Source organism: Bos taurus, chromosome 4 (assembly GCF_002263795.3).
Source record: "Bos taurus isolate L1 Dominette 01449 registration number 42190680 breed Hereford chromosome 4, ARS-UCD2.0, whole genome shotgun sequence".
Taxonomy (NCBI): Eukaryota; Metazoa; Chordata; class Mammalia; order Artiodactyla; family Bovidae; genus Bos; species Bos taurus.
Genome location: NC_037331.1, coordinates 4,581,808 through 4,602,907, shown reverse-complemented (window position 1 = coordinate 4,602,907; position 21,100 = coordinate 4,581,808). Strand labels below are relative to the sequence as shown.

Sequence of the window (21,100 nt, the reverse complement as noted above, 5' to 3'; positions counted from 1 at the left end):
ACAGCCTCCCAGATGTCTGCACTTCTCCACTTCTTTGTATCCTCCTTTTTGATCATTAGAAACAGAAATCTCCCCATTGAATATACCTCTGGGTATCTATTTACGTGAGCTAATCTTGGTGTGATATTTACAGCTCCCCGCGCTTGGCTACTGCTACTGTGTCTGGAAGGAGTGTTATATTTAAGAACTGCTTGGGCACAACCATTTTCTGAGAAGGCCTTTCATAAAAATAAACCTGCCTGATCTTCGCCCCACCCTATAAGCAGGACTAACTGCTCCTTCTCTCCTGGGTGTTCCTGCTGCAGTGTGTCCGCTGTCCCTGTCACCACGTGTCACCATGACTTGTCTGCAGATCAGGCCTTCCTTCTCCATGGTGGCATCTGCCAGGGCAGGGACAAAGTGTCCATGCCCAAGAGGCCAGACCGTGGGTGAATTTTAATGGATCCTTACTCTTAGAAAATCATAGTTGATTAAATGAATACATTTTTAAAGGGTCCTATGTCAGTAAAAATGAACCATTTCATTTTTTAAACACCTATTATAGGGAGGGAAATAAAACCCAAACTTAAGACAGAGGAGGAGAATGGGGAGAAAAACACCATCCTCAATAGTAAAGATGCAAATCTGAATCTAAGGAATCGTTTCAATGAGTGCAGACACTTGCATCTTTCCAGACATGGAAAAGAACTAAATCATTAACTTCAGATCTTGGACTTTTGTGATTATAAGTAATCTTTTGATATCTGACTACATGTTTTTTCCCAGCAGAAGATCCTATGTATTCTGGCTCCTCTTTGGAGCAGTTCCTCAGAGCTGCCTGAGAGGCTGTCTCCTGGCCTGTGTTCCTCCGTAAGATCCCCGAATAAAACTTGACTCACAATTTTTAGGTTGTACATTTCTCTTCAGTCAATGAGAGTTAGTCCTAAGATGCTGGAAGATGTTTGATTAAAAAGACTTTTGATGAAAAAATTAAAAATGAAGCTTGAGTTTGCTTTCGGCTTTGTACTAAAGAATCATTTTACGCAAGTTAAATATTTTATGTCTTTTTTGATCAACAATTTATTTTTCAGACAAGTAATTCTGCAGGAAAACAACTAGATGAATCACCCCACAAATATTTCAGAGCCTTCTTGTTTCATACCAGATGCTTGCAAAGGCTTCACAGCCATTTCCATGTTGCGATGTTGCCCGTGACTCAACAGCTAGAGGCTGAGTATAGCAGGATTGCTTGCCTGCAATCTGGCTTTTTCCAAGGCAGTTTGGTTAAACCGTGTGCATTATATTGAAACATACACAGAAAGGCCTCTGAAGAGGAAATCTTCTAACAGAGAACAATTGGGCCCTACCTATACAGTTCTTTCAGACTAAACACACCTTTACCTCCTTGAGAGCTTGAAACAATGTGTTTCTTTCCATGATTCACTTAACAACCAGATGGGAGGATGCACCGTGGGACGGATGAATGGATGGATAATCTTTATGAAGGACTGGACACTTCAGCTACCTGGGAGCTCCTTCAAAGCCTACACATTCAGCCAGAAGCCTGGTTGCCTGGGAAAGACCAAGTTGCCAGTTAAGAAATTCCTATATTCCGAAGAACTTTGGCAAACCCCTAGCCTCAACTCTGAGGTGAGACAGGAAAGAGGTAAATCAGTGAGGATTATATAATTTCAGATTTTGCCTGTCTTCTCCTGTCTCTGTTCATAATGTCATGAGTTCCCAACTGGCTGCAGGAAGAATAACCCCCCAACCGCCATGGGCCCCCATTCCAGGGGGACTGGCCATCAGCGTCCCTGGAGGCTCTCAGAGCCAGCTGGTGGGTTCCAAGGAGGACGAGCATGCGGGCCTGGGCCCGGCAGATGGTGGGGTGAGGTGGTGGGGTGGGACAGCAGGAGGCAGCAGCCCTGTCCTAAGAATGCCAGAACACAGCCACAGTTGAAATTGTCTGGGCAGGGGGCTCTCCACTGCTTTGTGGCCAGAGGTCTGGGGTCCATAACCCTGAGCTGCTGGGTTAATGTCTGTGGGAGTCAGTGTCCCCATTTCTGAAATGGTGACAGTATGGCACCCAGGGACAGATCGACTGAGGGGGATACATGACACAGAGCACAGAAAGCCTGGAGGCACCCCATACCAGATCCATACAGCAGAGCCGCTGGTCTGCGGCCAGGTCTGGCGAGGCCACTTGTGTAACGTCTCAGCGACATCAGACTGCAAGGAGAGCTTCTGGACGCCATCTCAGCTGCACCCTCATCTCACTGCAGGCAGCTCCAGGGACCACACTCTGAACATAACGGCCTCGGGCCTGCTGCAAACACAGGCCGTCTACCTCTGGCCCCAACCTGGCTCACTGGCCTTGCTTCTTTCTTCACCATCACAAGTGTTAAGGTTTGCCTGCCAGTCTCAGAACTGTGGCTGCTGAGCACAGACGCCTGCATCCTGGCAGGGTCCCAACAGTGGGTCCCGATGCTGAGTGAGACAGAGCAGCCTGAGCCCAGTGGGGCTGGGCCTGCATCCTGCACCCTGTTACCACCGCCTGTGTGATGCAGGATGCCGCAGGGCGACTGCCTCATGGAGGAAGCAGGTGCTTGCCTTCTCCTGGGAGGCCTGGAAACAAAAGGAAAGCCAGCAGCACAGCCCATGGAGGTCCAGCTCCAGCCCACCCCGGCCAAGGCTCCCTGCCTCCGGTAGCATCTGCATCTTCTCAGGGGCCTGACTGAGCCTCTACCACTCACACCTCCTGGAAAACCTGCCCGTCTATTCTCCTTACACCTAGAACTTTCTTCAGGGCCCCCAGCAACCTTCCCACAAATACATGAAGCGTGCACTGCAGCACACCTGTGATCCTGGGTTCAGAGGTGGGTTAGCCTCATCACCTTGCTGAATCCAAGTTAACCACATCACCCAGCTGATCCTGAGTTCACCGTGTCACTCAACTGACCCTAGATAAAGCACGCCACCAGCTGGCCACCCTCCCTAACCTCTTTGTGGCCCACTTTCCTCAGTAAAACTGGGAGACAGAATAGCCCCCTGTCCAGGCTGTTGCAAGGATGAAATGGGGTTACATACAGCAGCCCTGCAAACATTGCCTGGTAAGATCCCCACTGTCCGCATCCTCCCAGAGCTGTCGTCACTCTCCCCTTGAGCCCCCACCCCACGCCCCGATGGGAGCATCTAGAGAACAGAGGCTGAGTCACCCTCCACCCACGTGCTTAGGGGACCATTGTGGGCGGCCCACTGCTAAGAAGGGGCCAGACCCGGCCTCACCTCCAGCATGATAAACGAGGAGGGGGGTCTCACAATAAAGCAAGGATGCCATGGCTTCCAGCTGGCACCTTGGATGAGACTTTTTACTCTGACAGTCGATTGCTAACACCAAACGAGAAGACCGTTTCTTTTATCCTGAAGAGCTCCAGTCCTGGCGATAACCGTGCTTTCAAAGGCAGGAGCCTAGCTGTGCTCCTTTTCACTCCCTGCTCATGAACTGCTACCACTGTCTCTACTACTATTTTAAAAGGAGATCTGACACAGGACCGGGAGTGCGGCTGTCACCGCGGGCACAGACAGCTGCGGGCACCGTGGTGACTCACTCTCTGGCATGTGCCAGGTCACTGGCTCAGTGATCGCAATGCGGTCCCAAGACTATGACAACAGTACAGCACCCAGAGGGCTGCACGCTTCGAAATGAGCTGCTGTTTCCACTGCTGGGATAAAACCCTGGACTTCACAAACGAGAGCCTTTCTCAAGCCCTGTCACAGACTGAATACAATGGTCCATAATTTCAGGGTTAGGCTCTACATTCACTTTCAGGGAGCAGAGATGTAAAAACGTCTGTCCTTTTAAAGAATCTGGGGACAGGACACACGGCTGAACGTGGGCTGAAAAGCCCATTATCCGAATCCAATAATGAGGCCACGGTGCACATCTGCTTTTGTGTACACGGCGAGAGCTGGGTGGGTGGTGAGAGGTGGTGGGGGCATCCTGCCCCTTGGGATAGAAAAGCAGCAGATACAGAGGCAGGTTCACACTCCTGATCACTATTTCTTTCCTACAGCAAAAAAACAGTCAAGAGGGAGCTTGTCAAAGCAACAAGTACTGTTGAACACCTATTATCTCAAGCTAATTAGCTTGGGGTGAGGGCTGACTAATCTCTCAGATGTTTCCTATGAAAAACATAGACAGATACATCAAAATTTAGATTGTCTACGGATCTGATTCTACCAGGGAATGTGTGAACCCTTTGGGTCCTTCTGTTTGGGTCAGCAAATAGTCTTCCTTTCCCGATACTTTTCACAGTGGATCTATAGATTTATTCAGTATTTAGGGCTTCCCTGGTAGCCCAGATGGTAAAGAATCTGCCTGTAGTGCAGGAGACCCAGGTTCCATTTCTGGGTCGGGAAGATCCCCTGGAGGAAGAAATGGCAACCCACTCCAGTATTCTTGCCGGGAGAATCCCATGGACAGAGGAGTCTGGCTGGCTACAGTCCATGGGATCGCAAAGAGTTGGACACGACTGAGCGACTAACAGTTTCACACTTTCACTTTCATTCAGTATTTTATCTAATTGCCAAACACACATTTTCAGGAAATCACCTTGTGCTGTTATTTCTCAGCAAAGATTCTACATAGTAGCTGATCAAACACACATGAAACATCATGGACTGGACTCCACGGTGAACCTAGATTATTTACTTTATAGTCTCTTTAACGAGTAAAGGACATCATGCAATACTGTTGGACACAGCCCAGGTTTGGAGCAAAGCCCTCTTCCAAAATCCCCACTGGTCCAAGTCAGGAGACTGCGATCCAAGCACAGGCCGCTACGCCATCTCCATCGCAGTCAAGAGGGGACCAAGGATGGAGGGGTGCCGGGGTCTAAGTGGCACCCAAGAGGTGCATCTGGAGACCAAGTGGTCCCGCCCGCCACTCCTTACACCCATACCCTCAGCACAGCAGGGACTGGAGAGCAGCAAAAACGACTTGCTCCTCTCACAAAGTCCCCAGCCCTCCACCGCTGGGACCTCCTACGGACCAAGGGGCAGTCACCACCGCAGGCTGATAAAAGAGAAGGGACACAAGTGAAACCTGGGAGAAAGTGATATGTCACTTCTGCACATAGAAAATAAATGAAAATCTGTTTCAATAGCAATGCCTACTCGGCACTATAAAAACACTCCCTACCTGATGTACCTACACCACATGCTGGAGAAGGTGTGGAGAGAAAGGGACCCTCCTGCACTGGTGGTGGGAATGCAAACTGGTGCAGAACAGCTCTATGAAGAAGAGCATGGAGGTTCTTCAGAAAACTAAAATAGAGCTACCATATGACCCCGCAAGCTCCCTCCTGGGCACTTATCCAGCAAAACGAATTTGAAAACATACATGCACCCCTATGTTCACAGCAGCACTGTTTACAACAGAAAAGACACAGGAGCAACCTAAACTCAAGTGTCCACCCACAGAGGGATGGGTGAAGAAGACGTGGGACGTGTATACAATGGAGTATTGTGTGTGCACACTCGGTTGTGTCCGATGCTTTGCAACCCCATGGACTGCAGCCCACCAGGCTCCTCTGTCCATGGGATTTCCCAGGCAAGCATGCTGGAGTGGGTTGCCACTTCCTTCTCCAGGGGATCTTCCCAACTGAGGGACTGAACCCATATCTTCTACACTGTGGGCAGATTCTTCACTGCTGAGCTACTGGGGAAGCCTGCAATGGAATATTACTCAGCCATAGAAAGAATGAAGCCATGCCATCTGCAAAAACAAATGGCCCGAGAGACTGTCACACTAAGTCAGTCAGTCAGAGAAAGACAAATATGGTACGATATCACTTACATGTGGAATCTAATAAAAAGACAAAAAGGAATTCCTTGGAAAACAGAAACAGACCAACAGACATAGAAGAAAACGTGGTTATCAAAGGGGGCGGGGTTTAAGGGGTTAATTAGGAGTTGAGACTGATGTATACACACTGCTACGTATGAAGCAGATAATCAACAGAGACCTACTATAAAGCACAGGGACACCCTACTCCATATTTCATAATAACCTATAAGGAAAAATAATCTGAAAAAGAAAAAATATATATGCATATGTAACTGAATCATCATGCTGTACTCTTGAAATTAACCCAACATGGTAAATCAATTATACTTCAATTAAAAAATAAACCCTCTCTCCCGAAGTAAAAAGTTAAGAGTGAAGCGTGCACTCCTCCAGCACACGAGTGTATTATTAAAACCTCCCTGGTTTAAAAAGAAGCCATCCATTACATCCCATTAACCTCGCCAGCTAAAGTCTAAACACTGACATAAGAATACGAATCATTTTAAACTCCAAGTGAGAAGTCGCATCAAGAAAACATTCCAAATGCATGATTTCCCCTGGAGTTGCCATTCAGATGCCTCATCTAAAAACCAATGTTTTCCACAGACCAAGAGCAGACAGAAAAGGCATTTCCTTCCAACTTCACACATGTCACTTACCACTTATAACTGACAAATGGAGAGTATGCCACACAGGTTAAGTAAAGCTTCATGAAGCGGGATAAGTTATTTTTGTGAGCGTGACTAAAAACCAGCTTAGAAAGAAAAAGAAAACAGACTGATGGGCACAGACCCTGGGGAGCTCAGAGTGCCTGTGCAGAGGGACCTTCAGGACACTCAGGTGCCCCGAGGGGGTGCTCCATCAACCCCATCGTGTGAGGATGGCGGTCCCGTCTACCTGCAAGGCCCCTTGGCATCTGCTGAAGGACAGGCCAGCATCAGCACTGCCCCAGGCAGGCTCAGCTCTGAGGGTCACCTCAGAGCTCCTGGGCCGTCTTGACTGGGCCGTCTTGACTCCCAGTCACCTCAGAGCTCCTGGACTGTCTTGACTCCCAGCTCCTTCCTGCTCAGAGGCCAGAGATAGGGGACATTAACCCAGGAAGATCCCAGTCTGATGCCCACCCACCTGCAGGGGCACAGGGAAGACCGCCTGGCTCACAGCAAAACCCACAGCTCAGCCTGTAGTCCAGCCAAGGTCGCCCACCAGAAAGCCCGACCCCAGCCCTGTGAGCCTGGGCCTGCATACCTTCCACCCTGAGGGCGGCCTGCCTGCTGGGCAGAGCAGAGCACTGGGGTCTCCTTAAATGCACGCACACAAGACACAGTGAGCTGAGTCAGCACCCCAGGCCAAGGGGGGCTGTGACATGCTATGAACTCCTAAGCCAGGGTCTAGCAGAGCACCTTCCAGGGGGAGAAGCTGCATTCGAGGCATCATGTTAATTCACAAATACCTGGTCTGTGCTCAACAAGAGCTCCACTCCCACCCCTTACCTCTCACTCCCACCCCACTTACCTCTGCCCAAACAACACCCCGCCCAGGCAACTCAGGGCTGCACGTCCGGAGACGTACCAACACGGTTACTGCCAGGTGGGCACCACCACAGACCCCTGCACAAGCAGGAAGCCACGTGGTGCTGACACGTGGGCCGTTTCTTCAGGAAAACGCCCTTGAGAGACACAGGCGGCTCAGAAACAGCCTGGGACACCACCTGAGGAGGCCAGACGGTGGCTGGGCTCTGGAAGCTCTACCTCTGTGTGCCAAGTGACCGAGGGGTGAGGAGGACACAGGCCTGGAGACTTTGGTCATGTGACAATCCCACCCCCGGGCTGTGGACAGAATCACTGTCACCAGCTTTGGAGGATCGGTGGGGGCCGCCCTCCCGGGCCAGGGCTAGGAACGCCTGTCCTGTCAGCTGGAAAACCTCACTGTCACAGATGACTAAGGCGCTGAAATGAGGAAGAGTCCCGTGCAAAGCATTTCTGCCACCTCCTCTGAGAAAAATGTCCAGCCCCAAAGGCAGGATTCCAAAACTGTGAAACACGATGGTCTGTCAAAAGAAGAACTGATGAGTAACAAGGAGACACTTTACACGGAAATCTTTTTCAGTTTAAACGAACTGCATTTCCAAACTAGTTGTCATTACTTTTCCGAAGGTGATAAAATCCTTCACCTAACCTCATTTAGGACATACTCTTCATCTGTGGATCCCAGCATGTTAACCAAGCAAAGAGATCTGAGGATGGGGAGTGATGAGTGGGGCATTAGAGACACTCAGCTTCAGGATCCCCAGGAACCCTTTTTTAAAACTCTTTGGCTTTTATTGAAATATAGCTAATTTACTGCTGCTGCTACTGCTGCTAAGTCGCTTCAGTTGTGTCTGACTCTGTGCGACCCCATAGATGGCAGCCCACCAGGCTCCCCTGTCCCTGGGATTCTCCAGGCAAGAATACTGGAGTGGGTTGCCATTTCCTTCTCCAATGTTAATTTCCGCTACACAGCAAAGTGTATATATTAACATACATATAAATACACACGTTTATACACATATCTTTTTCATATTCTTTTCCCTTATGGTTTATCACGGGTATTGAGTATAGTTTCCTGTGCTACACAGTAAGATCTTGTTGTTTATACATCCTCTATCTAAGAGTTGGCACTTACTAATCCCAAACTCCCAACCCCTCCCTCCCCCAGCACCTCCCCGCTGGCAACGGCCACGTTTTAAATCCAGGGGGGTGATCTGGTGTGGCTGACAGCTCTGCAGTTCACTCTTCCTCTGTGTGATGCTGCCCAGACACCGTAAGCCCCTGGGATGTCTTAGTAAGAAGTGGTTTAGACGGAGCGTCAGAGGGAGACAGTTCTCAGTTCTACTCCAAGCCAGTTCCACATGATAATTACAGGCGGCAAGACAGACGGGCGTCCAAATGGGCAGATGGATAGGGAGTCTTGGCAGGGAGCTGCTCTCAGTGGCAAATGTCTACATTCTGGCTACACCGAATCAGTCTCTTTCCAACCTAATGGTTTGTTTATTGAACATTAGTGGATTCTGCTCTTAATTAATAGGGCTCTACTCAACGCAACTGTATTTAAGTCTCAAGAGTTAGCCTCAGGAACACAAGCCTCCTCTTCTGCTGTATCACTCCCACCCTAGCTATTTTTAAATTCAACTCCCTAACCATCAGGTTTGTGAAAACTGCCAGGATCTGATTTGGGAGTCTGCTGCTTTGCCCAGGGCTAGAAGTGAGCTTAAACGTCATGTCCCATGTGCTCACACATACATGCACACTCACAGCCCATTTTCCCCAGTCTCCTAACCTCAGTTTACTACCTAAGCATTTAAGGCTTCAAGCCATTTCCACATTTCTGAAGGGTCAATACATCTGGTCCACTCCATGAACCCAAGGCTGCGTGGAGCACAGATGCTGAGACAAAAGCCTGGCAAGGATCTCTCACCCTTTCTGCTGCTCTTCTCACCAATCCGGCCAACCCCCCACCCAGGCAGGAGCCCAGATTCTCCTGCTGCGGCCACACCATGGGCCGGGTTTGGAAATCTTCCTCCCTTCCACCTCTCCAGGCTGGTGCCCATTCTTAACAAACCAAAGCGGACAGGACGTGCATGGCAGGAACAGAGACATCATAAAAAGTAAACTGCTGGCCCCCTGATCTGTTCCAGACAAAGGTGAGGCAGGGTCAGAGCCAGGCGCGTGCATGGGTTTCTCCTGGAGGTCTGGGGGAGGCGTCACTGCTGCCCAGCACTGCCCGTGGCCCAGGGCGGGCTGTCACAGGCCCAGAGCTGCGCCACGGAGGAGCCCTGCGCCACTGCTGCGAGTGAGCTCAGAGCAAACTGAGGATGCGTTTCCAGCAGAGGCCACGGGGCTTCCAGGGTCCCTGGTCTAAAGAAATCAGGGCCCCTGGAATCCCAGAGGAGGAGGGGCAGGGCCACCTGGCCTGTCTGATTACTTTCACCGCAGCTCCTTCCAGTCCCCACGGAGGGTCAGATGTGCTCAAGCAAGGACCCCAGGCAGCTCCCTGGTCCTGTCGCCTCGTCTTCCATGACTGGAAAGGAGAGGGTGATAAAGACAAGGCCGGTGGGGAGGATGCAGAAACGGGAGCCCTCAGGCACTGCTGGCTGTAATGGTGAAGAGAGTCGCTGCTGTGGAAAGCGGGGTGGTGACCCCGAGAGAGTTCAACATAGAATCCAGTTATCCCACCCCAGGGCAAACTCAGAAAAGCAGTCAGAGCAGGGACCTCCAGAGAAGCATCACTCACAGCAGCCAACAGCGGAGGCAAAAGTGTCCCTGGACAGATGAGTGAACAAACCAAAGGCGGTGAACACATATCCAGCCTTAAAAAAGGAAGGAAATTGCACTCCTGCTATGACCAGGACATTCTGCTAAGCGACATAAGCCAGTTACAGAAAGACGAACACTTCAAGATTCTACCTTTCTGAAGTCCCTGAAGTCAAATTCACCCAGACAGAAGTAGGATGGTAGGCGCTAGGAGCTGGGGGCAGAGGGGTGGGGACTGACTGGATACAGAGTTTCAGCTTGGGAAGAAAACAGTTCTGGAAATGAATGGTGACTGCTGCACAAGAATGGGACTGTACTTAATGCTACTGAGCTGTAGAGACAGCATGTCATATAAATTTTACAATGATTAAAAAAAGACTGGGTCATAGACATGAGCAAAGGGATGTGCAACTTGAGGATCAGACCCTCAAAATAAAGGGCAGGTCCCCCGCCTCCTCCCACAGTCGGCAGGGCCGGAGCAGACGGGGGCCACACACGGGCCACGGCAGAGCCACCAGATGTAAAGAAGCGGGTGCCCTTGGACTTAGCACCTCGTCTTAGCCTGTTCAGGCTGCTTTTCCAAAACACCACAGACTAGGTGGCTTATACGCAACAGGCATGTACTGCTCGCAGTTCTGGAGGCCTTAAGGCCAAGGCTGGGTGCTGGTGTGGTCTGGAGACCTCTTCCAGGTCGCAGATTTCTTTCTCCCCCTATCTCCATGAGTTAGAAGGGTCAAAGGGAGCTCTCGGGGTGTCCTTCATAAGGGCACTGATCCCAATAGGGAGGGCCCGGGCCCACCCTCATGTCCTAACACCTCCAGGAGCCCACCTCCTAATACTGTCAGCTTGAAGGTTAGGATTTGAACATGTTAAGTTGGGAGAGACACAGACATTCAGATCACAGCACACCTCAACACCTGCTTGCAGAACTGGATTTTCACAGGAGAGAGAGAGAGAAGATGACTTCATCTCTCAGCTGCCATCACTTTGCATCGTCTAATACAGTCACTTTAGTTTCTCAAAATCAGACATCCAATACCTCCGAAGTCTGCAAAGAACAGGACGGCACAGCCCACAAGCCCAGTCAGAGCAGGGTGGCTATACAGGTTAGCGATGACTGATCTTTCTGATGTCCTGCAGTCTGGCAAAAATAAGATGAAGCAGAAAGTTTTTAAAAAGTCAGTCTTTAAAAAGAAGGACCTAGAATTTCTGGGAACACTTCTGTTCCTATGGTTTCAGAGATCACGTGAATCTTGAGTCCATCCAACATCCTCCAGGGGGATGCAGCCTCACTTTCTGCATTCCAGCTGTGCGTCCTGCACCTGTGCTCCAAACTCACTGCAAACAGCGACCGCAGCCATGAGATTAACACACGTGATCCTTAGAGGAAAAGCTGTGACAAACCTAGACAGCATGTTAAAAAGCAAAGACATCACTTTGCTGATAAAGGTCCATTTAGTCAAAGCTATGGATTTCTCTGATAGCTCAGGTGGTAAAGAATCCACCTACAATGTGGGAGACCCTGGTTTGATTCCTGCATCGGGGAGATCCCCTGGAGAAGGAATAGGCTATCCACTCCAGTGTTCTTGGGCTTCCCTTGTGGCTCAGCTGGTAAAGAATCCACTTGCAATGTGGGAGACCTGGGTTTGATACCTGGGTTGCAAAGATCCTCTGGAGAAGGGAAAGGCTACCCACACCAGTATCCTGGCCTGGAGAATTTCATGGACGAGTCCATGGGGTCGCAAAGAGTCGGACGTGATTGAGTGACTTTCACTTTCACTTTCATGGTTTTTCCAGTAGTCACATACAGATGTAAGAGTTGGAACATAAAGAACGCTGAGTGCTGAAGAACTGATGCTTTTGAATTATGGTGCTGGAGAAGACTCTTGAGAGTCCCTTGGACTGCATGGAGGTCAAGCCAGTCAATTCTAAAGGAAATCAACTCTGAATATTCATTGGAAGGACTGAGGCTGAAGCTGAAGCTCCAATACTTTGGCCAGTTGATGTGAAGAGTCAACTCACTGGAAAAAAACCCTGATGCTGGGGAAGATGAAAGGCAAAAGGAGAAGAGGGAGGTAGAGGATGAGTTAGTTGGATGGCATCACCAACTCAGTGGACATGAATTTGAGCAAACTCTGGGAGATAACGAAGGACAAGGAAGCCTAGTGTGCTGTAGTCCATGGGGTCACAAAGAGTCAGACACAACTTAGTTACTGAACAAAAGCAGCAACAAAAATCCTGTGCCATAAAGTTATGACACAATTTATCACAAGGTAGCACCCTTGCCTCCCAGGAGCTCGGAAGTCTGCAGATCAGAGATACGTAATGGGAAACCCTAACCTCACACAAGGGTTTCCAGCAGGGGAATCAGCACAACCACGAGAGGTGAAGGTCAGGGCTCATTATCTGAGATGAGATGAGGGATCTCAATGGCTGTCAATGGAGCCCCCAGCTACACCTAGGGGAGGAAGCAGGAGCTACCTGAGAAAGAAGAAATGTCGCAGGCCCTGGGGAGAGAGGAAGCCTGAGAGAGCAGGGTGCCCTGCGGTTCAGGAAGGACAAGGGGACAGTGCGAAAGGAGATGCTGGACCTGCATGCCCACGAGGGCGCCACTGACCGTACCTGGCTGCTGACAGTTAAATGAATGAAAACGGAAGAAAGTCAAAGATTCAGTCTCACGTTTCAGTGGCTGCAGACAGGACACAGACACAGAGCATCTTCATCCTCACGGCGTTCCGCTGAGCCGGGAAAGAGGCAGGAGCCACTCCAGGACGGGACTGTGGGCTCAACTCAGAGGCCACTTTAATGCTGCACATCTGACACCTGGACCCAAGTTTCCCGATTCCTGAGCCTGTATTCTTTCCACTAAGCCTGCCTGTCTGCCTTTGATGAAGAAAGTCAAATTGGATTAATGGCCAAGCACAGGGAATTCTGGATTAGGGAAAGATCCCTGCCTGGCCCAGCAAGGGTTCAAGCACATCCATGTGTCCACGTGTGTCCACAGAGGAAAACAGCCTGCTGTCCCCTATCTGAAGGAGGGGAGAGGGTCTGGAAGTCAATATCCCTTGTCTGGGATCCTGGGTAATGTGGTGAGAAAGAAGAAGAAAGAGTGATGAAGCAGGATTCCTGGTTATCTGGCTCACCTTTGGGAGTCCTTGTCAGTTTTGGGGGAAAAGGATAAGGACTTCAATGATCTTTTGAAAGTGATCAGTGTCTCTTAAAAAGAGACCTCCGCTTGGTTTGGTGGAGGTGGGGACTGGAGCTGCAAAAGTCCCCAAAAGCATCTGTGGTCTGGGAACACGGTTCATCAAATGGAGTGCAGTAAAATATGTCTTAGTTGTTGCTTGACAAGCTTTTTCTTTTTTAAAATAGAAATGTTTTTGGCTGTGAAATTTATTCTAATTGACCTTAACCTGTAGAAGACATGGTCCTGGCAAGCAACAGCTTAGCAGCTAATTAGGAGACCAAGAGAAGTGAGCATAAACCCTACAGGCTGCAATGCATCTGCCCAGCTAGGGAAGGGAGCATCCTTGTCCCTGAAGAGGGGGACTGTCCCTGAGACAGGCAGGAGGAAACACAGCAGCTTCTGGAGACCCAAGAGAGTGCACAGCAAAATCTAGTTCAGAATAAACACCATCAGGTCCTTAAGTGTCCAAAGACAGAGGAACAGATAAAGAAGACGTGGCACATATACACAATGGAATGCTGGCTCAGTGGTAAAGAATCTGCCTGTCAATGCAGGAGACATGGGTTCAATCCCTGGGTCAGGAAGATTCCCCTGGAGTAGGAAATGGCAACCCACTCCAGTACTGTTGCCTGGGAAATTCCATGAACAGAGGAGCCTGGGGGGCTACAGTCCATGGCATTGCAAAGAGTCAGACACAACTGAGTGACTGAATATGCACACACACAAAAAGGAACAAAATTGGGTCATTTGTAGAGACATGGATGAACCTAGAGACTTACCAGAGTGAAGTAAATCATAAAGAGAAAGATAAACATCAGATATTAACACACAGATGTGGAATCTATAAAAATGGTACAGAGGAGCCCACTTGCTGGGCAGGAATAGAGAGACAGAGTTGAGAATGGATTTGTGGACACAGAAGAGGAAGCAGGGCATGGGCTGAAAGGGGAGATTGGGACTGACATGTATATATCACCATGTGTAAAACAGACAGCTAGCAGGAACCTGCTCTATAGCACAAGGAGCTCAGCTCAGTGCTCTCTGAGGACCTAGAGGGGTGGGATGGAGGGGGAGGGAAGGAAGTCTAAGAGGGAGGGAATATATGTATACATATGACAAACCTAGACAGGGTATTAAAAAGCAAAGACATCACTTTGCTGATAAAGGTCTATATAATCAAAGCTATGGTTTTTCCAGTAGTCATGTACAGTTGTGAAAGTTGGACCATAAGAAAGGCTGAGTGCTGAAGAATTGATGCCTTTGAATTGTGGTGCTGGAGACGACTCTTGAGAACCCCTTGGACCCCAAGGAGATCAAGCCAGTCAATCCTCAAGGAAATAAGCACTTAATATTCCTTTGTAGGACTGCTGCTGAAGCTCCAATACTTTGGCTACCTGATGTGAAGAGCCAAATCACTGCAAAAGACGCTCATGCTGGGAAAGACCGAAGGCAATAGAAGAGAGCGGCAGAGGATGAGATGGTTAGATAGCATCACCGACTCAATGGATATGAATCTGAGCAAATTCCAGGAGACAGTGAAGGACAGGGAAACCTGGAATGCTGTAGTCCACGGGGTCACAAAGAGTCAGACACGACTTAGCGACTGAACAACAGCAATAGCTGATTCACTTCATTTTACAGCATAAACTAACAATATTGCAAAACAATTATATCTCAATTTTAAAAAAAAGAACCAACATCATCAGGTCTTGAAAACAATTACCATCATTAGCTTTGTATAAAAGCAAATGAAACCATATAAAGTACAAGCAAGAAAAACCCTGAATACTACGTCTGGGAGAGAGGAGTAAAAAATAAAGAATTGTGGAAACATGAAGGAAAAGTGGTAAAGTTGATGACACTGTCATCAATTCAGGTGCTGAAAGCCAGCAAGTGGTCCTGGAAGATGAAGACTCCAGTGACAAGGTGAAAGTGAGAAAACAAAGGTATAAGGTGGAGGGGGTGGAATTCGCTTAAATGAAAATTATAAAATCGTAAAAAGGTATAGTATCAATATGTCAATAATACAAATCAATATTAACTAGTGTAACTGGAGAAAAAATTACAAAGATGAAGATATATGAAAACCTTCAGTGAATCATGAAATACCAAATCTATGTTCTGTTACAGTATAAAGTAACTGAAAAAAAATTTACAACTATTAATATATCCTGTGGTCTTTCTGAAAGACAGAACTAAAGAATGATAAGGCAAAGTGTTAAAAATTAATAAAGGATAGATGAGAATTCTTAAAAAAAAAAAAAGAAACACAACTTCATGATTATCAAACCAGAAACCTTTTCCTCCTATGGCATACTAATAAAAATATGCTTTTAATGTGATATAGTAGATAAACTGTGAAAATTTTAGAAAAATATCTAGAAACTAGTTTAGTTTTCACACTATAGTTCTTCTTAAAATATACAAAATTAAAAAGCTTTTGAGTTTCATCCTCAAAATAAAATAAAATAAAATAAAATTATCCAACACATACAATCCACAGACTCCACAATTAAATTCTATTTATTCTCTAATAAAGGGGTACTGGAAATACACCACATCACAATCAAGTGTTCCTATGTTTTAAATTTGCACAATTTCAATCTAAACACTACTTTGGTGTCAAACATCTCTGCTCACTTTTAAAACTTATGACCAATTACAAATTTAAACTTAATAGCAAAGCACAAAAGGCCTAGAAACATAAATTACTCATCGGTGTGCAGACAACTCACAATCACTGCTTTCCTAATAATTATGGAAGCACTTTTAGGTGTTCCCAAATTATCACTTCACGTCCCAGGTCCCAAATTAAAGAGGCCACCAGACCCAGACCTGCATGCCCATGGGGGTGTCACTCGCCTGGACCTACCTAATAATAATCTGATCCGCTGGCACCAGGAAAAGTCAGCCAGGGAGGGAAAGAGGTGGAGCCACAGGCTGCTGTGCCTGGTACAAACATCTTCACACCAAATTTAATCACATATTAGCTTCAGCTCCATCACACAATCACTGAGAAATATTACAATGCTCTAAGCTTACCTGCTATTGTAACAGGGGAATTCAACTCCTCTAATGTATTAAAAAATATTAAGAAAAACTATTATTACAAAAGAATACAATTCTGAGATCTCCTCTCCACTTTATATCAAACAAGAACGAGTTTTGATGTCCTTAAATGAACTACTGACTTAAAGAAGGGCTCAGAAGTAACATCTTAAAAAAACAGCTCAAATTGAATGGGAAAATTTTAATGTAGCAAATAATCAGTCAGACTGTCATTTTTAAGGATATAAACACACTTTCTAACAGGTTAGCCAAAAGCCTAGAAACCTTAAAAAAATAAATAAATAAAGGCCCAGAAACCTAAACATGTTTTTACAGAGCACACCTGCTAATATTTCACTATCTTTGCATGCTCGTAAGAGATAAGGTAGAGAAAGCCAAGGTGGCCACCCAAGTTCACGGTCAGGAGTAGCAGGCCTCCCATACTTAGCGGTATGTTCAGTGTCAACAGGACTCAAGAAGCTCAAGTTACCCACTTCGATTAATATCTTTAAAATTATTTCATGTTCTAATGACTTGATTAAATAATGACAAATTTATGCAGAGAAGGGAATACCAGCTATGTCTCCGGGGAGCACACATTCTGGTGAAACTGACTCACAAACTTTCACTGATATTTACACAAGCACGCTCCTGAATGAAGCCAATGGGCAAAAGCACCAGCTGTTTAGACATTTCATGTCACTGGAGACTATTTTATCCTACAGAAATACGCATTTCCACCACAGGGGAAAAAAATTAACTACTACCCTGCCAAACTCACCAACATGCTGCCTCTTGTTCCTATGAGCTCCAGTGGGAAATTCAATCCTGTGTCCATAACCAACTACTGGGATGTGGGTGTACGCAAGCATGCCCAGTTGCTCAGTCACGTCTGAGTCTTTGTGACTCCATGGGTTGTAGCCCACCAGTCTCCCCTATTTATGAGATTTTTCAAATAAGAATACTGGAGTGGGTTCAACTACTGGGGTAGATCTCACAAACACTCAAACAGATAACTAAAAGTAAGCCAAAAAACTTTGCCTTAAATGGACTTGGAGATATTTTAAAACCTTACTCAAAGGTAATTCACCTTTACTTGCATTCTAGAATATTCCATAAATTAGTATACCTCAACTAAGGTCTGAAATTCTTGAAAAGTCACACGGTCTGATTGGTTAGTTTTTGCCTATGTCCTCTTTCCTAAAATAATACTTTTCCCCAACAGTTTTAAATTAAGTTAGCCCTAAGATATGGTTTTAATGAAATTACTAGTAAAAACCTAAATTCCAATCCAAATAAAATGTATACTTGTGCTCTCAACAAAAATAACTAATAATTATGTATTAATAAATTAGGCAGACATACAGTCAGTGAATTTACAGTCACTAATGTCTCTGGCCCTTCAGTAATTCTCAAGGACTGTCATACACGTTATTTTATAAGGTGACATGTCCTTAATTCATTGTCCCCCATCCAGCCCATTTCTACATAACACAAGGCAAAGCGCCAGTCTCAGTGAACGACAACAAATTCATCACATCAGTCATCTGCCATGGTGTGGAAAAGTAATAGCTTAATGAAAGTGGGATTAGATAACCAATCATGGCAGTATCAGAGGAAAAACATTCCCTGGAGCATGGAGCACGTGGCAGGCATCGCCTTATTCTTAGGCAACAGGTCAGAGGAGACGGTAATTTTGGTGAAGAACCAACAGAAGCTGACCGCCACCAATAATGTACCAAAGCCAGAAATTTCACATCTGTATCTTTCCTTTCTGATAGGCAACCAATACACCCATATTATATAAAACATTCAAAGAAACAAACAAACAAACAAACAAAAAACCCAAGACCATTTCTGCCCTCTGATTTTAAGCATGCTGCATTTGGTTGGCGTCTGTTCACTAAAACGTACTAAAACAAAAGATACAATAATTGTATACGATAGGAGGCTCTGCATGCGAGTGTGACGAAACAGTCAAATGCATCAAGAATAACAATCTCAGGTTTGTTACCATATCCACAGCAAAAGCCCCTAGTCTCTGCCGGGGGGGCTTGGACGTGAAGGCCAGAAATCCGCAAAGCACCACCAACCAGACTCGGCCGGGGTTGGGGGGTGGTGACTGACTTTCTGCTCACACAATACCACCCTGGAAACAGTGTCCCAAGTTTAGAATCCCCATTTCTTCTACAATCAGATTCTTTTAAAGGATTTTACAAGTACTTTTTGGATACAATTTTGCTGACCTCTTAAATGTTTGTTGACCTCTTAAATGTTTGCTGACCTCTCCAAATATAAGATAGTTTTGCCAAAAGGATTCCGGTCTCCGTAAACAGACTCATTAAATAACCTCTCCAATGGAGACAGATTAGTAGCAATTCCGTTTCACATTTCTCGATGTCATTTTGAGATGCCCACTACCATGAAAAAGGACTTTCCACATTTCTTTTCTTTGGGGGAGATTTGTTTGTTCAAAGGGAATTACATAACCGCCCCTAAGCGCACAGCAAAAAAACAAACCAAAAAACAAAAAACAACAAAGTTCCTTTTAACATTCCTCAGCTTCAGGATTATTTGATTTGCTAACCTGGCTCACTTTTTCCTGGCATTAAAGGCAGAGTTAAAAAAGAAAGAAAAAGGCAGTTTTTGAAAACCTTTTGCGCACTTGGGCAGCACCGCAGCCTATGAGTTCGCGCGGGCAGGATGAGTCAACGGGACACACTGCAATGAAAAGAGATTAGTTGTCCCCAAAGCCGCCTCACTGGAGACCAGTTGCTAGAGTGGAACGTGGGCCCCTTTGGTAAGCAGGTGCAGGGCCCACCCCAGGCACTCATTCCATTCTCAGGACTCATCACACATTCGCTCCAGGCCCTTGAGACAGCTCACAGGTCCTGGGTGTGCCCCGCGGAGACGCACTGCCCCGGCAAGCCGAGCGCGCGACCCCTTGAGCGCTGAGCGCAGGCCACCGGGCCCGGCGGGGGTCCTGCCCGGCTCAAACTCCAGCTCGGGATGTGGTTAAAGAGCAGGGTTATTTTTCTTGTATTACGGAAGTTACTCTTTCAGCGAATAGAATACGAACCTGACCTGTAATCCGCACACACGAGTTGTGGGATGTAAAACAGACCCCGCGAAGGTTTGGGCAAGAGGATCGGCCGCGCAGGCAGGGATGGGAGCCCCCACTTTAGTGATATGCTGGGGTCCCCGGGGCGGGCCCGGTTCACTTGCCAGTGCCCTGTACCGAGGAGCCCCGAAAAGTCAGCTAGGGAGGGGAGCAGCAGAAAACCTCCAGGGCAATGCCCTGTACACAGCCTTCCCGAGACCGCGGCACCTAGGCGCCTCTGGGTGCTCGGACCCTGTTCCCCTTCCTTTTAGGGGGAGGAGGAGCGGACGGTGGGGCGGGATGACAGACTGGAACACAGTCACCCAAGGGGCAAGTCAGCGACAGGGCTGGGGGCCCGGCCGGGTCTCCACCGCCTTCCTCCCCTCCCGCAGGGGGAGCCCTCGCGGGTGGCAGGGAAAGTTCGTGGGGCTCCGCCCGCGGGGACCCCCAAAAGGGAGCGCACAATCCCAAAAGGAGCGCGCACACAAACGCACACACGCGAAAAGCGCCGGGGCCGCGGGCTGACACTGTTACCCCGGGCAACGACCTGGGCGCACAAAGTACACAACTCCCTTCCCCCGCCGGGCGCGGGCTCGCGGCCCCGAAAGGGGCGCCCCGTCCCGAGTGCACGCCGCGCGGGCGCCGGCGTCCGCGGCGAGGGGAGCCCGGGGCGGCTTACCCGGTCGGGGGCTTGGCCGCCGAGGCTCGCAACGCGTCCATGGAGTCTGCGGGCGAGGCGGGGCGCGGGCGGCGCTCGGGCCCCGCGAGTCAGGCGCTCGCAGTCGCCGCCGCGGCCCTCATTCACTTTTTCCGCGCTGACCCATCGTCCTCCGTCGCGGGCCGGCGGAGGACAGCCGCCCGGCCGGAACGGCAGAAGGGGCTGGAACAGACCCAGGCAGGCGGGGGCGCGGGCCCGCGGGGAGGGGCCGACGCGGGGCGGGGGTGCCGGGAGCAAGGTGCGCCGCGCCCCCGGGAGCACCGCCCCCGCTGCCGCGCGCCTCCGGAGCGGCCGGCTCTGCCAGCGGCGCGCCTCCGGGGCGGGGGCCGGGCGCCAGCGGGGCCCGAGAAGATACCCGCTTCGCCGCCGCCTGCTTCCCCGGGCCTCTGCTCCCGGGAGGGAGGGCACTAGTCTCCTGGCGCGTGGGGGTCCCGGGAGCGCGCCGCGCGGGGGCGGGGAGGAGCTGCGGAGGGGGCAGCACCTGGCAGCCTTTCGGGCAGGACGAGGTGGGCGGACCGACGGGAGGACGTCGGAGCGTTAAGAGTGAGCGGTGTCAGCCTCGCCGCCCTGGAACCCAGAACCTCCTTCCGGGCAGCGGCACTGGTGCGGTGGGTCTCTACGTGCCTTCCTGACCTGCCGCACCTGGGAACCTGTGAGAAAGGCAAATTCGGGCTCCACCGGGTCAGGTATTGGAAGTTGTGGGCCCTGGAGCCGGCCCAGCCTTGCTCCTGGGAGCTCGGGTTGTTAGACAGGTGCTGCGGTCGCGCTGCCGGTGATGGATTCGAGGGGCCGCGGGCAGAAACGCCAGCACAGGCAGCCCACGTGGGGCCCAGAGCAGGCCAGCCAGAGACCCCAGATCTTCCGAGCTTCACCCCACACTCCTTCTAACCCAAAGCCACAAAAGGGATCTGGGCTAGTGCGAAAGTCTGAT

General features: G+C 48.9%; 1 protein-coding gene across 5 annotated transcripts in view; it reads right to left on the bottom strand.

Annotated features, from left to right (window-relative positions):
- COBL (cordon-bleu WH2 repeat protein) overlaps positions 1–20,333 on the bottom strand; it is a 303,653-nt gene extending 283,320 nt beyond the window's left edge. For all 5 annotated transcript variants that reach the window (XM_059885790.1, XM_059885792.1, XM_024990960.2 and 2 more), the window contains exon 1: positions 20,131–20,333. In XM_059885790.1, the coding sequence (XP_059741773.1) occupies positions 20,131–20,171 (41 nt within the window). In that variant the 5' untranslated portion in view covers positions 20,172–20,333. The remainder of the gene's footprint in view (positions 1–20,130) is intronic.
- Between the last annotated feature and the right edge of the window lie 767 nt (positions 20,334–21,100).